Genomic DNA, 16609 nt, shown 5'->3' on the forward strand with positions numbered 1-16609 from the left:
AAGTCATGGTTCCTGTGGCAACAGACTTCAGTCATTCCTAGGAAATGCTGAGACTGAGGTGGACTAGGACCTTCCTGGGGCTAGAAGAGCTGGAATTCAACTCCCCTCCCCAACCCCATCCAAAAGAGTCAAAAAAATCCCACCCAAGCCACCTCAAATCAGCATCATTAGCTGGTTACTAAAGCTATACGGAGTGAGAAGAGATGAGGACATGGGGCAGGGCCTGGAGGGCTCAATCTGTGCCACATACAGTCAGTAAAATTGTCACAGCCATGGCAGCAGAATTCAGGAAACTTCACAAACAGTCCCATGTGTATATCCAAATCTTCAGTTTAATTCCCACCCACCCTGACAATGCTCTACTTCAGGAAATAGGCAGAAACAGGCAACCAGTTGCCAGACTAGGGCAAAACTATTGCCTCTCTCCAGTGACTGATACTCTGAAGGGCCAACAATCCCAGTTCCCTGCCCAGAAAGCCCCCTACCTGTCTACTGCAGTTTTGGGGAGAGGCAGGGATGCAGGCAATAGCACAACCCACTGCTTATGGTTTCTGATCTGGGTGACCTTGGATTAAGTCATCTCAAAGGAATGGAGGAAAGAGGAATTTTGCCTGAGGTCATAAATCAAGCGGAGACCGAGGTCTGCACTGACTTACTTGTGTGTTGGAAAAGGTGGATTGCAGTCCTGCCATCAGCACCAGCCACATGGCAGAAAAAGGGAGCACAAGGCTAGCAAGGAGGTTTCCTTCACAGGGAGATCATAAACCACCCCTCTGTACAGGATGGGAACCATGCCATGCAAGCAGCAAGACAAAACAATAGAAGAACAGCATCCTTTAAGGGCCTGTTGGTGCTTGGTCCCCTCCAAGTCACCCAAGAGCCCATGGTACCCCTTGGCACTAAGCATGCTACAAGGGGAAGGAATGCAGTATGCAGCATGGAGTTGTGCACAGCATCCAGCCACAGCTCAGGTGGATATTGACTGAGGTGCTGTCAGCCCCAAGGTGTCATGCCTGCAGGGGAAGGAAAGGTTACCTTTGTTGGCTTTGTTTCTTCTTTCCCTTCCAGACATTGCCATACCTATTTCTCTCTAACCAGAATATTTAAGGAAAGCTTTTCCTTCCCTCATATTAACAACTTTTAAATTCTTTTTAAAAAGTGATGTAGTACCATGAATTTTTACTGACCACACAGCATCTCAGCAGTTTTAATTCCATGCTAATGAAGTTTTAGTGGGGAATTATTTTCATCAGAGCAAAGACCCTGATTTTAGTTCAGCTCTTTGGCTTCCTTGTTTCTACTCTGTATCTCTGCATAAGGACCTGGTAGTGTGCAGTATCAGGAGGATACCACCACATGAACACACAGCACTTTATGGGTAGCAGGTACATCAGATCAACTCCAGGACTTGGAGTTTATCTGGGCATAGGAACCTACCATTCAGGAGAGCATCTCTGTGGAGCAGAACAAATGGATAACCAAACTGCTGTCAGGAGCCAGAAATTTTGCAGGCAATAGTATCAGCACTCTGCATAGCCCGTTAACTGTAGTCTAGGTATATATGTGCTGGCTTTTCTCATATTTAAAGAAAACCCAAAAGATCAGTATTCAGAGTAGGTTCTACTGAGGCAAAAAAACAAGGAAGTGCAGTCTTGTTGGGGGAATACAAGCAGAAGAGGTTGCCCTTGTATTTTCTATCTGGCCACCCTTCACATCCCATTTGCTTTATTGCACAAACAGAAATGGCAGAACTGTTTCAGAGGAGGAGAGGAATCAAGCAGCATCCTCACACACCCTGCTCACAGGTCACGGATTTTAAGCTCCAAGAAAGTGAAATCAGAGGAGCTGAGAACCAGCACAAGAACATAACACAGCAGCATCTGACTGTGGTCCTGTGTCCCGTCCCTCTGTCTGTGCAGCTGAGCTTGTGTATTCCCCTGCCACCACCACAACATATGAGAACATCCCAAGTGAATGTCCTCAGCCAGGGCCAGTCCTCCTCCAAGTGTTCACAACTACATCCAGGTGCAGGTGCCTTAGGCACAGCTCCTGGAGCACAGGAGCCATGCTCTGACACACACATGGGACTTTCCAAAACCATCCCTACCCTGCACTAATCCAGCTGGCATTAAGCCATTGGCAACCATAGGGATTTCTAACCTGTAAGTAAACTTTGCTGTTTCAGGATAATGCTGGCTTTGCCTCTGGTGTTGTCCTTTAACAGCCACTCTGGGGGTTCTTCTTAGGGGCAGGATGCAAGAACAAGGTATGGAGCAGGGATGTCCCAAGGCCCCATGCAGAGAGCCAGGGCACTGCAGAGGATCCAGATGCAGGATGACTTTTTTTCCAGTCTATGGATAGAAAATTGGATTTCTCAGCAGGGCAGGTTTTTTTATCTCTGCAACAAGACTGACAGAAACACTTTTCAATCAAAAATGTCAACAAAAAATCTGCTTCCAAAAGAAGTGATTTCCACACTCAAACCCTCAGTACAATCCAAGACTTCCACAGGAGAGAGGGACTTGGTGCAACCCCACATACAGCCTGCCAGAGGGATGTTTCTCTGATCCAGTGTCAGAGAAAAGTTCTGGCATGATGGGAAGTCTGCCTGTCCAGCATCCCCCCTGAAATCTTTCCCACTATCTGTCCATCACCCCACAGAGATGCATCATGGCCACATACCCTCAGTGCCCAAATGCCCACCAGCACTCAGAACTGAGCCACTGTTTTGAGGCAAATCCACTCTTGCATAACAGTTTTGCTTCTACCTGCCTGAGCCACACCTCATTTTCATTCCAGCCTGGCTTGTCCCTTGCCCTCAGGCTGGATGAAAGGGTTGTGGCCTCCACAAACAGCCATGGGGCAGAGCAGGAGCAAGGCCAGTTCAGCCCCAGCAGCACTGGGACAGGAAGGTGTGAGCAACAAAGCAGCTTTGTGTTTTAAACACTAACCATGCTGAGATTTAGTAGTGCCATTAATTCTTACTGACCACACAGGATCTCAGCAGCTTTAATTCCATGCTAATGAAGCTTTAGTGGGGAATTATTTTTATTGATCTGTTCAGAGCAAAGAGCCTGATTTTAGTTCAGCTCTGCCAGCACCCCCTTCCCCACCCCTCTTTTCTTTCTTCCAGCTTAGAAGAAAGGAGAGAGGAAAGAAGACAAAACATCCCTGAGCTCCTTAAAAAAGTGTTTGTAGTCCCAAGCAGTAAGTGGATTACTTTATTGATTTTTAGCAGATCTGGGTTAGTGAGTGCTTAGTGCTGCAGAACACATGCACACACTGAGCAACTCCAAGGAAACCCCCCCAGGCCCTTTCCTCAGGAAAAGCAAGCACCAGGCAATTCAGTTAGGGGATCATGATGGCGCTTGGGATATGGAGAAGCTTCAGCCTCTGTAACCAAGTCAGTCTGTGTCAGACTTCAGGAATCAGCCCAGTCTCTCTTAAGCAGTACAGCCAGATCGTACAGAGGCAGCACTTCAATTTTTTGCTACAAAGTAGCACAAGTTGCTGCTTCAAATTTTTGGATGCTTTTTATCCCACTCACCCTTGCTATGTAAAAGAAGAAGACATGGTGATTGCCAGTGTTAGAAGGAAAAACGTTGCCATGCTGCACCCAGATGAGACTTAGTGCTGACTCCAGCAGCCATACCATGGGGGCATCAGTCAGAGCAGGACTCTTGAGAAAGCAGCTGATTCCAGCCAAGTGAGGTACTAACATTGTGTTGGGGTTCCTGACTCACTCACATCCCAGTCAGCTTTCCAAGGACACTGTACTGCAGCAAATATCTCAGCAAAGTGTTGGAATAGACCTCCCAGTACTACTTCATCAAGCTCTTTGAGATGCTGGTCACTGAAGGCAGATCCTAAACATTTAAAGCCCTAAAGTGGAATAATCTTATTCCACCCAGCCCTAGAACCAGGCAACTAGAGATTAAATATGGTCTCTTTTCCTTGCACATTGGATTAAACCAGGAACCCCCCAAACATTAGCAAGAATCCCATCAGTCTCCCATTCCATCTCTGTTTAAATGCAGAAGTGTTCTGTGGTCCTGCATGTGGCAACAGCATATGCAAATAAAAAGGTTGCAACCCTTGTGACCCTACAGCTGTAAGTGCATCTTCCTCCTGATGCACTGCTTTGGAGCTGCAGAGTCTGAGAGAAAGCTCATTGCCCACAGGGTGCTGGCATTAGAGCTCCTAGTGCCCTAGGAGCCAAAATGCTCATTCCCCTCCCTTCTTGCCTCCTAAGGAGGATACATGAACAACATGCTCAGGAGTAAAGAGCAGGGACTTGAAACTGGGTTTCTCCAGGCTAACTGATGGACAAATCCAGCCTCATCTATCTGCTGTACAATGCTGGTTGGCATTGGCCTGGAACAGACAAAAGTCACCAAAAGCAAAGTGCACCCACTGGAAATGGCAAAGGCGAGCTGTGGCATCAGCCCTTCTCCATCCAGCCCTGCCCTTTCTCACCACTATCCCTGTGGTAAAGCAATAACCACAGACACCAAGCTAATGAAATTAGCCCCAGAGCCCCACTGGGCTAATGCAATTACCACCAGCAGCACATTCAAACAGCAGCACCACAAACACACCTGCAGTAACACAGCCTGCTCTCTCCTTCTTCCCAAGCCTTCCCCATCTCTCCCTGAGCCCGACAGCTACCACCCGATGTAGGCTCCCTCCCCAGAGTCTGGAGGGCATAGGTCACCATGCCCAGAGTGAGGCTGCTCCAAGGAGGGCACTGCCTACCTTGCAGAAAGCACCGTCCCATGCAGCCAAGAGCAGCCTCTGAGGACAGATAATTCCCAGCCTGTTTAAACCTTGGGAGACCTTCAATTACCAGCACAGTAATGAGGTCCTCAACACTAATCAGCAGTGTCACCAAATCCTCTTATGCCCGCCTAAGCACCTCCAGCAGCTTTACTGTTTGTAGAGCCCAGCTGCCCACTCCTCCAGAGAATTACCTCCTCAGGCAGGCACCAGTGGTGGCACAAGCACAGTTTGACACCGACACAGGTGAGATGCTCCCAGGCACCACTGCCAGATGGTGGAGTGACAAAGATAACTGAGAAAGATTTCTGCCTATCCCAGAGGGCATCTAGGACTAAGCTCACACTGAAGATACACTGGAGTAGACTGAAAAAAAAAAATTAGAGGAGGTATTTTAATGTTAATGGTTCTGTTTGAGATGCAAAAGGCTGGTTTGCATCTGTCCATTTCTGAATAAGAAGTGTCATCTCTACCATCCGGCCAAACTCATTCTCTGGGATGCTCCCAGCAACTTCTCCTCCCCTAAGTGTGGACAGCAGGTGACCCCATCCTGCTCGGCTCCTCTGCGCTGGCACTCGTTCACGGGGCGGCAGGCAGCTCCCTCCGCACATCCGTTCTGACTCACGCTTTCTGCTCCAACAATGCACTTTTTAATATCACTCGAGGAGCAAAAACAACAGGTCCACTATAATGCCAAGATATCCTGAGGCAGAAAATCCATTTGGAGCCCAGCTAGAGAGAGTCAAGTCAATTAGACACTTTCTGGGGCATCAAGCTGCCAACAATCCCAGCCTTTGTAACAGCGAAGAATCGCTGCCTATGTGCTTCCCCACAACTCCCCCTTGCCGGAGCAGAAAGGTCAGCAGCAGCAGCGTCATGGAAAACCATGCAGCAAAGTATTCCTGGGAAGGTGGATCCAAAAGAAGAGCCATTTGGACCCTCTGGAGAACATTTTTGTCCAAAGCATCCATTGCTTTAGGTTGGCTTTGCAGGGGAGAAAGCAAGCCTGTAATACAGGAGATTGGTGCTATACCATGTAGAGGTTTGGAAATGCATCATATTGAGAAGGAATGGTTGGGCCAACACACTGCTAGCTCAGGGTTTGGGAGACTGTGGCTTCCTTGCTGTCAGACAAGTCACTCCACCTTTTTGGCTTTGGAATAAAGACCGCAGATGAAAAAGAAACTACAATACTGCAACTGGGAGATCCACAAATCCCTCTGCACTTCAAAGTAAGCACAAGACTTCTCTGGTCAGTGGTGCAAGGCAGCAGAGTGGGCTGTAAGACAACAATTCCAGGTTGGATGAGGACCAAATGGAGCCATGATTTCCACTAGCAAGTGCTACAGTCACTCAGATTCAAAGGCAGGTCTCTGACTAAAAGGCCTTCATGTCCAGAGAAGATTTTTCCTGGAAACAAACACTCAGCTCTGAAAGCCCACTTTGATGTGTCATTTGGTGTCCAGCAAAGGGTTTTCAAAGGCAAAGAAAAGGTTTGTTTGATACCTCCTTCATACCACCCTGCAAGCAATTTTTCCAATCAGAATGCCAGAGGACCTACAGATTGTCATTTAAATGCAAGCCCCTCTTTAACCCTGCTGTACAGAGATGTGAAGCTGGGGTTTCTGCAAAACACCTGAAAATAGCTAGATCACCTTCCATCAAAGAAAGCTTCACCCTGAAGACCGAGATTTCATCTCCTGAAAAAAGTTCTCAGAGAATCTTCAGAAAACACAGCCCATGCAACTGCCTGCAACGTTGCTGTTTTCTCACCACAACCATTTCTCAGAGAAAACAAAACCAAAGAAGATGGTTCCTTGACCAGCTTAACCCTTCACTATTGCTTGACTCAAAAAGCCAAACAACCCTCAATAAGAAAAACCCTACCGATTTCAGGACTTCTCTGACTGCCCAGGAACAAACCACTTAAGTGAAACTCAGTCCCCTCACCTGTCTCTGCAGAACTCCCAGAAAACTTCCCAAAACCTTTTTCAATGGTGTTTGGTTTGGTTTGGGTTTTGTTGTTGTTGTTTTTGTTTTGTTGGGTTTTCTTGGTTGGGTTTGCTGTTGTTGGTTGTTTGTTGTTTTGTTTTTGTTTTTTTTTCCTGGATCCTTACTCCATTCCTTATTCTCCTTTGCTGATAAACCTGAAGTTTTGTGAGCAGACTGTGTTCTTCTCCTTGGCAAGGGCCTGAGCTGGGTGGTACACAGCTGACAGGGAACAGCCTAGCCACGCAAGTTGTCTGCTGGACCTTACATGTGTTGATGGCCACTGCAGCTCAGCATAGGGTGGGGAGGGTCTTGTCACTGCACTGCCCTGTACCAGGCCACAAAGGGCTCCCATCTGCATCCCTCATGGCAGACACCACAGCCTGCTGTGCAGCTGGGAGCTTTGCTTGCTTCTCTCACTCTGTGCATCCCCACATTCATGCATTTACATTTCCTCCTGCTTCAGCAAGTGCAAAACTCCAGAGACAACATGTCAATCTCCATCACATCTGGCTGCCTCAGATGGTCTATTTATACCAGACAGGCAAATGTGGATATCTTGGAGTTCAAGGTAACAGGGGTTATTTCTGCTCTGAGTAATTCCTTTCTCAGGGGAGGAAGGCTTGAAGGCATCCAAGAGGAACAGCTTCACATCAGGCACCAGTACCAATACCTTCATGGCTGAAGGCACAGTAGCCATCACCAGCCACAGCCTAGTCCCTAGGGTCCCAGCCACAGCAGCCAGGCCCTGAAAACCCAGAGGGTTGATATCTAAGATGCCTCATCCCCAGCTCCTCTGTACTCTGCCATGGGAGAGGAGAAATCAGCACGTACTTTTGGATTTCTAACTCACGCTCTTCCCGAGCCACCGCTTCAAGATTGCTCACACCAGGTTTCTCTTGAGCACTGCCTGAATCAGGTGCAAGCACCTGACTGTACTGTCACATGAATGCCATCGTGAGGGCTCCAGCTTTCACTGAATCTCTCCTGTGCTTTTATGCCTACCATATAATCTGTTCTCAGGCAGCCAGTGTTTCTGAAGCAGGATAAAGCCTGCCTTATCAAGTTGGCCCATTACTATCACTTAAAAAGATCCGAAGAAGGAGAAGGCATTTAGACCAGATTAGCACTTTGCATCACATGGCCATAGAGCTTTTGATGTGGATCAAGGGTCCAAAACCCACATCTACCACATCACAGAGGTGCAGCTTCAGTCAGCACTTCTCAGCCAGCTGCCTTTGTGGTTTGGTCCTTGCTCCAGTCAATGAGGCGTTTTCTGTAAGCTATGGTGGGGCTGCTGCCCCTTTCATAGGATACTTGCTGCTCTGCAAGAGCCAGGCAGCTCACCTGGATCCCACCTCCACTTCACTTCTGCAGATACCACTGGCCCATTAACCCTTTTTCAAGTAGATTTCATCCTGTCCAGTGGGTTCCCTGAAGGCAGGGAAGGAAATCAAATACTGCTAAAACCCAGGTGTGTCTGCATGGAGGCGGGAGAGGCAGGTTTCTCAACGCTTTGATGTCTTCTCTAATGCACAAAGATCTCATCTGTTTCTGTAATGACATGAGATTCCTAGGGATGGCTCTCCTGATCTCCATTGAGTTTCAAGGAAGTCTTGGAACAAGTTTCCATCTTTCCAAATACTCTGACCTAGCAACCCTGGCCTAACACTGTTAGCACAGCAACCCTGCATACTGCAAGCCCCCAGCTCACATCTATAATGCCTCCAAGTCACCAGGTGAAAAAACAACACACAACCACCCCACAAACAATAACCCACACCACATCTTTGTTGAGAGACACACACAGCTTGATGCTGTGCTGCAGAGACATGCCTATGCAGCCTCTCCAAATACCAGATCCAGAGACACAGCCTAAGCAAGTTGAAGAAATGAAGCACAACCAAACCTTGCTGCCCAAGCACATGAGGCACAAAATGCATTTCAGGTGAGCTGAAGCACAGAGATAACAAACAAACAAATAAACAAAAACAAAAAACAGGAGAAGGGGGATACAAAGTCCTGCCTCCACTGGTGGCTCCAACAGCTACACTTTTGATAGTCTGGTTCTGTTCCCTAAGTCATGCAGACTTCCACTTCCTAGAAAAGCAATGGGTTTGTTTTGCAATCATCTCTTCATAGATCCAACTAACATCAGTTCAAGACTCTGCCAGTCTGGTCTGTTTGACATGCAGGGGATTGAGCCATTCCTTTGCCTTGTCTGGACAGATACACACATCTCTCATCTGTTCTAGGAGCTGTCCTTCCCCTGGGATTCACCTTCCAGCGGTAGCCAAAGGGAGACAAACACAACATGAAATTCAGCCGAAGTGTTCTCCCATGAGGTCCATTCCTCTCAATGTTTCCATGAAGAAACTGTTTAAAACTCTTCACTTCCCTGTGCAGCCAAGGGGCAGGTAAGGAGTCAGCTACAGTGAGCATCCCTTTCCTCATCAATGCTCTCCATTGCCTTTCAAACATATTCTCCTCTTAAAAACCACATGCTCCTCTGTACCAAATGGAAAATCCACTGGTGAATAAAGCCATAAGAATGCAACAAAATTCCCTGTGCCTCAATGAAAGGAATGGCCCTGAATCAAGCCAAGCACAGAGCACACCACACAGAGCCAAGACAGTGCAGGAGCGAAAAATAAGCACAGGAACAATCTGCAGAGCCAGCATTAAGAAAAAGGTTTCTTTTTGTCCATCGTTGTGTATGTGGCAGTGAAAGGGGACAGGGTTGCTGGAGAACATTCAATCCCCGGCATCACTTTTCTGGCCTGATGAGGAAGGCTGTAAGGATCCAAGGCCACTTGTGAGATGTGGTTGCTCCCTGCCATCCCAGGCTCAAAAGGGCACTTGGCTCCACAGCCACCTGCTCCACCCCTAGCTGAGCAGACAGTGCCACCCCTGGGGCACCAGCAGCCCTATGCATGCAGCCAGAGATGATGGCTCCCCACCCAACACATCAGCCCTCCCCACAAGCTATCTGTCAGGGACTGGAATCATTGCCCAGCACAGAAACAGGGCTGAGCTCTTCCCAGCTCCCTCTGCACCATGGGTCAGCAGGACTCAACCCCTTGTGTGTGATGTGAAGGCAAGGCTGGCCAGAGCTGGCTGGTTGGACAGGCAGTTTTGCATCTTGAGTGCTCAAGGTGTTGGTGCCACTACAGAAGAGCCTGTGCTGCCCAGCTGGTGACATGCCAGGGGGTGGATCCACAAACATTCCCATTTCTGCCTCAGCAGGACTCATTGTCCTCCCAGACCTTTTTGAGAGGGGACTATTCACCTGCTGTAGTCACCATTTACTTCCATGTAAATATATCCCTAAGAAAACTCATCCTAAAGGATGTGGCAGGCCTAGCCTGCTTACGAGCTGCCATCCCCTAGATGCAACCCCATTGCCTGGTTGAAAACCTACACCAAGGGCCCTGCTGTCCCCTCCTGGCCTCGTGTATGTCTTTAACAGTTTGTTGGGTTACCCATTGCAACTAAAATAACAAGCTACAAAAGAAGAGGGCAAACAAACCTGATATTCTGCAGCAATTAGGGCTAAACAGGGGGAAGGGGAGCAGGGAATGAATGGACAATGAGGAGGGCAGGGACGTGGCAGCCCAGGCTCTGACAAGCTGGGCACAAACTGTCCTCGGGAGGCTGGGTCTGAGCCAGGGAGCAGCGAGCTGTACGTAAGGAAACACAGGGAGATGAAAAGGGTTATTTAAACAAGCATTGGGCAGTCCCCACAAGGCCTCCCTGTCCCCTGAACTTCATCACAGTGTCCAGAGAAGAGCAACTCCTGCTTTCCCCCCTCACTGAGACCTTTGAGGTGGTGAGGGGATGATGGCAAGCTGTGGTGGGGTCCACTTAGAAAGGAAGGAATCCATTAATCTCCCTGGTAATTACTGCCACATATGGATTTGCACAATTACACTCCATTAATTGGTTATTACAGGCAAGCCAGACTTATTGGGCAGCACTACTGGGCTTTAACCCCTTCGCTGCCCTCAGGGCCAGCCAGACACCCAGGCAGCCTTCCTCCCAAAACACTGCTGTATCCTCTTGTAACCTTGCTGGATCTTATGCCAAGGGCTAGACACCCAGCCTGAGGCATCTCTGCCCTGATGTCTTCCTTTTAGCCAGGGGATCCTGAGGAGAGAGACCCAAAGGGAAGGAGTGAGCCTGCTCCTCAAAACAGCCAAACTCCCCAGCTGATTTCATCTGCTCTGGGTTTGCAGCAGACGCACCACATACTCCCCAGGGTGCTGAGGGACTGCAAATGCAGATCTTGTTTGTTTTGAGAAGGAGACTCAGATTCCCTGTGCACTTCGACTTTGAGCCCTTAAGCCCAGCAGGATGGGTGCCAACAAGAGGAGAATCCAACCCTAAGTCTCTCTCTGTCTCTGAACACAGCTTCTCTGACTAGATTTGCAGTGTAATTCTCTTCCTCAAAGCACTGAAAACAGAAGCTTTACTCTGATAATAAATAAATATCTATAACCACAGTAATAGAAGTTATGCCAAAAAGTACAGATAAAGCCCTTGTGAAGCTTCAAACAGCATAGGACTCCTGCCAGTTGAGCGTGGAGGCACCCTGCCCTCCTCATACTGCAGCCACCCACTCTGACACCCCTCACAGGTAATGGTCTGTCCAAGACCTGGCCCCAAGATGTCTCACTCAGAATCCCATAATGTTTCTGGAGAACACTCAGAAGCAGCAGGCCAAGGTGAGAGCAATTTCTGCTAGAACCATGTTAAAGGCTTGCTGTTAAAAAGCTGTAACAAGAAAGCAAGTAAGAACATTACAAAAAACCCACAGGGCAGCAGGGCCCAGCTGAGGAGAGCTGTGCTCAACAGCCACCAACATCAAGGATAGAGAAGGCATTAGCATCATGGCCCATCAGAGCTGCTACATTGCTTCTTGGCTTTCTCAAGCCCATGTCTATGGGATCTTCCTCTGTGGCAGAGGGCACAAAGACAGCTACTCCAGACAGCTAATGTTACCCAGAGAAAATTTTACTCATGCTTGTAAGGAACAGCAACACACTGCTGCACCACACTGTGCCTCCCTACTCTGGCACATACAGTTCTCCTGTGTGTATGCAGTTTCCCAGAGATTTCCTCTCTGCCCTCATTGTCACACATGTGGATGAGGCTTGAGATAGCTGCCTCATCTTCTCCTTTTCCCAAGGGCAACCCAGCACCCTCCCTAGGGAGGCAGCACCTGCTTGACAGTAGGGTATTGCTCAGCACAGCAAGAGTCTCACAGGAACAGCAGAGCAGAGCCGAGACAGGCATCACACAAGGCATATGATGAGAACTTTCAACCTGACTGCTGCATCACCCCACCAAGCTACTGCAGAAAGAGTAAGGAGAGAAACTAAGCAGAATCACAACAAAATGAGACAAATCCGACTCCAAACCACTCTCTACCCTCATCCTCTGGCTAAAAAAATGTCCTTGGCCAGCTCTCCCTTGAGTTTTCAAATGAAGCACATCAAGAGGAGACCCAAAACACCTGTAACAAACACCCACTCTTTCCCCTACTGCTCTCCTGCAATAATGCCTGCTGCAAGACAATAAGTCTAGCCTAGGAGCAACCTCTTTCTCAGCAGCTAACTAAAGGGCTTTTACTGTCCTTCCCTGCTGCAAGGAGTATGCCCAGCAATAAAAGTCTTCTCCCTAGAAGGTCACTGGAGTTACATGAAAGTTGCAGTACATTTGTTTCTGTTGTTTCAAGTCATCTGTGATTTACCAGCCCTGTAATTCAATACAGAAATTCCTTTCTTCTGCAAAAGCCAGCTCCAAGATCACTGTCTGAAGGGGACCGACCATCTTGTCTCCCAGCTCCTTGCCAGCATTTACAGCCATGCGTGCACTTGTCTTTGAGGAAGACCACGAAAGGTTGCTGATCCTTCCTGTAAACCAATTGCCTCTGCAATGTTCGGAATAAATCTTCAGAGCTGTCAAAGGGAAGATTGGGCAGAACCTGCAACCGTGCTCAAAAAGGTCAGCTGGGAAAAGCCAGGACGGGGAGGACGCTTGCTTTATTGACAGATGCGGAGTGGAAGGGGCTAACCCGGCAGTACCTCCAAGCAGCTTTTGGCAGCACACGCTAGGCTTCAGCTCTGAGCTCTGTTGGCTGCAGCTGGTGACAAATCCTGTGTGCATCACTCCCAGACCACAAAGTCTGGGGACTAAGCCTAGAACTGCAGCCTTCTTTTGTCCTGAGGGATGAGAGCAGGCTGGTGGGATGGATGCCTTTCTAACTCTTGAGACCCAGATCAGCCTTTTAGATTGTGGAGACTAGAACATAATTTTCCCTGTCCTTTGCTTATAAGCACACTTGCTTGTCCAGTTTCTGAAGGAAATGGAGTTGTCAACATCCAGGCATTTACTGACAGTTTCTGATGTTATAAGGAGGATCACCCCAATAAAAAGTCAGGAAATCTTACAAAATGGATGGAATTTGACCCAAACTCCCTTCACTCTGGGAGCACTTCAGGGCTCAAATATGTTGAGGGTTTGGGGTACTCATAGAAAATAAATAAATATACTTTTACAACATTACACTGATTCCTCAGTGCCTCAGGGTAGTTACAACAGGGATTCTGCTCACACAACAATGTACCAGGGATGTCTTACAGCCCTGAATTGCCTCCCCATTTGTGTGGCACTACAGACACCGTATTAGAATCACAGATTCATGTGGGGGGCTGCATGTCAGTGCTATCAGCAGGAACAAACCTCAGTGGCTTTTCCAAAATGTTTTAAAGCTCCTGCCTAGCTCCAGTCCTGCCTTTTGCCAAAGTTTCGTTCCCCTTGGCCTGCCTCAGGGGAAGGATTTATACCCACAGGCTCTTGGTGTGCCTCACAGCTGCTCTGAGCCCAGATTGTGGGAGGGATTTGCCAGACCCTTGCCATGCTCAGAGCTGGTACCAGCCCCGTGAGTCCCACACACCAGCAAATATGCCTCTGGAGCAACCATTAGCAATGGTAGGTGATAATGGGCCCTGCTGTACCAGCACACACTAAGGACAGCCATGGTCTGGGCAGCTGAGGTAAAGAAGGCATAAAGGGAAAGCAATTTCACTGCAAGCCCAAGCCACAGGCAGTGAATGCCTACCCACTGCCTGCCAGCCTGTCATCTCAGCACTCAGTTAGCATCTCCTGGCCTTCTGGGAGCAATCCCTGCCCTCCAGCCCTCTGATCTGCCCAAGACAAGTGGGTTTCCATTCCCATGTTTTAGACCCTGCACAAAGGTTAGTTTGCATCTGACTGGATCAATACCAGCATTATGGCACTGGTTTACCCGGCATACAGGAATCAAACAAACAGTGTATCTGCTGATGCTAACTAAACTGGAATATTGATACAAACCTGGGACATATTTAAGTAAGAGGATGAAATACATAAAGGCAAGCAGGTATAATCCTTTTGGTCATAATATTGTTATACATGTATTGCAAAGAGCTCATATACAGCAGAGGGAGTGAAATACACTGGGTCAGGTCAAAACACAAACCAGGTTCAAAGGGATCAGAAATTAAGTAGACCATTACAACCTTTTCCTGGTGGAATTCTCTCTCTGTACACACACATGCGTATTAAATACATTTGACACAATCAATATTTGTCCAGGGAGAGCTTCTGTTTCTGGAGAAACATCCCTCTATTAAAAGTATTATTGAAAATTCTGGTCTAGCTCTATAGGTACCTTCCACCTGTCTTTTATTGACCTTTATGAGCTCATTCCCAGAACTCCTGTAGTACAGCCCATAGCAGCCCTCACCCTTAAACACAGTATCCCCCTTCCACACCCCAAATATTTTCCTTCCCTCCCTTGCAAGGGGAAAGCACAGACTCACAGAAAACAGTTTTGGAACAGACCTGGCAAGCTCATGTCACCCATCTTGCTGCCCCAAATCATACCAGAGACTTCTGGGGACAGAGTTGCCATCTCCTTCCCCAGCCCATCCGTCCTATCACATCTCCACTAGTCCTATTAAATAACTTTTCCCAGTGTCTAAACTGAGCCTTCCCTCCTGCGATGGAGAGCATAGCACAGTACTCCATGGGTTTCTCTCCAAAGCTTGTGCCTGAATTAAAGCGTCATGAAGACTGTTCAGTCAGCACCTCCTGCTATGGCAGTAGTATGTGGCCAAACACCATGGCTCTTGGCAATGGTCCCAGTGGAGTTCCACCACCCTCTTACATGGCTGCCCAACCCACAGCTGAGCCCACACTGCTGCTCAGCACAGCCAACTGGTGTGGGGTCAGGGCAAGGACTTACAGAAGTGCGGGAAGGAGCCAGTCTCCAGGGAATAAGGAGCCTGCGTGCCTGGCTGCATTTTCAACCTGCGTCCTGTCTCTTCAGCAGACTCAACCATGAAGAGAGTTTTGGGATCAGCTCTCTCAGCTGTGCTGGGCTGTTTGAGAAAGAAAGGAGTGTTTACATACTACAGAGCAGCATCCTCAGGATCTATCCTGAGTTACAAATTTACCTCCCAGACCTTGACCGGGGCTGGGGTTTCCTGTGTTTGCTCTTTGGGCTCCTGCCTCTTTGGAAAGCAGGAGGTGTTGCAATGCTGGGGGAGGGCTGGTTGCACAGGCCTCCCGGGAAAGGGCCTGCAAGGCAAAGGAGTTGGTCTGAAGTACCTCTGCTGGGAAACTGTTTCCTGGAAGTGATTTATTTTCTATCCCCAGCTCCTAAAGGAGTAAACCCAAGCAAAGAGCTGCCATCCTGTCTGAGCATGTGTCTCGGTTCTGCTTTCCTCCTCTTTGCCAGTTGGTCTTTTTTCTCTTATCTGCCAGACTAGCCACTCCATCTGCTAACAAATTTTGTCATTGAGAAGGTGGTAGTGTGGGCCACATCTCCACTGGACTCCAGTGGAGACCAGGCATAGCTAACTTTTGCCTTACAAAAACTGTCTGAGGACCATGGGGGCAGGTGACAAGGGAGCAACGTTCTGTATGCACATCTGGGCAGCATCACTGGCTGCTTGCAGGTGACTTGGACAGAACCTTGTCTCCAGAAGGCTTTCAGAAGACAACTGGCCTGTGCGGTGACCAGTTTTTCTTGTGCAGAAGTTAAAGCCCCTGACTTAGTCTCTCAGCTCGCTTCTCTCTCTTGTACTCTCAAACCATGCATGGGCGTCAACTTGCATCTCCCCTCTGTGGATTTTGCCAGTCCTGATGGAGGACAGCTACAAGCAAACAACATTCCTCTCCCCTGTCTGCACCAATAATCTCAAGATCTCATCTCCTCTGCGCTCCCCTTCAGGCTGTGTCAACATTGCTGGGGTTGTGCAGGGCAGGACTGTTCTGACTTCACTGCCCCATCCCGTACACTGTGTCCTGCCCAGCCCAGCACAACCACACAACGAATATTCCTCTGGGATGTGAGTCAGACTTGCTGGGGGGTTTAAAACCACCTCCCTCTCCTGGATTTCTCCACATTTACAGCAACAAAACATGCAGGTCCCAGAGTGCAGAGTCATCTCTAGACTTCTTCCAGAGAATTTCAGAAACTGGAGCCTCTGTATTGCTGTAATCCCCTCGGATCAGTGGATCAGAGATGCACTGCTAAAGCCAAGGTGGGCCACACAGCCCCTTCCACATCAGTGCCAACCACTGGGACACCTTTCACAGGAGAATTAGCCACAGGGAGTCCAAGCAGGCAGAGCTATCATGGGCACTGAATTGCTGGCTTAACTTCGCTTGCACTTTCAGGAAATTCTTTGTCTGAAATTGCAACGAATTCCTCAAATTCAAGTTCTCATGGAATGGAAGCCCTGCAGAGTAGTCTAGATTGGACCCAGGTGTGAGAAAAGAGACATGGAAAGAT

The 16609-nt window shown here is 48.5% G+C and overlaps 1 protein-coding gene across 1 annotated transcript in view; it reads right to left on the reverse strand.

Annotated features, from left to right (window-relative positions):
* RXRG (retinoid X receptor gamma) overlaps positions 1–15152 on the reverse strand; it is a 38951-nt gene extending 23799 nt beyond the window's left edge. Inside the window, exon 1 of the mRNA XM_054384105.1 lies at positions 15056–15152. Within this exon, the coding sequence (XP_054240080.1) occupies positions 15056–15152 (97 nt within the window). The remainder of the gene's footprint in view (positions 1–15055) is intronic.
* Positions 15153–16609: the final 1457 nt, after the last annotated feature.

This window comes from Indicator indicator, chromosome 10, assembly GCF_027791375.1.
Source record: "Indicator indicator isolate 239-I01 chromosome 10, UM_Iind_1.1, whole genome shotgun sequence".
Lineage (NCBI taxonomy): Eukaryota > Metazoa > Chordata > Aves > Piciformes > Indicatoridae > Indicator > Indicator indicator.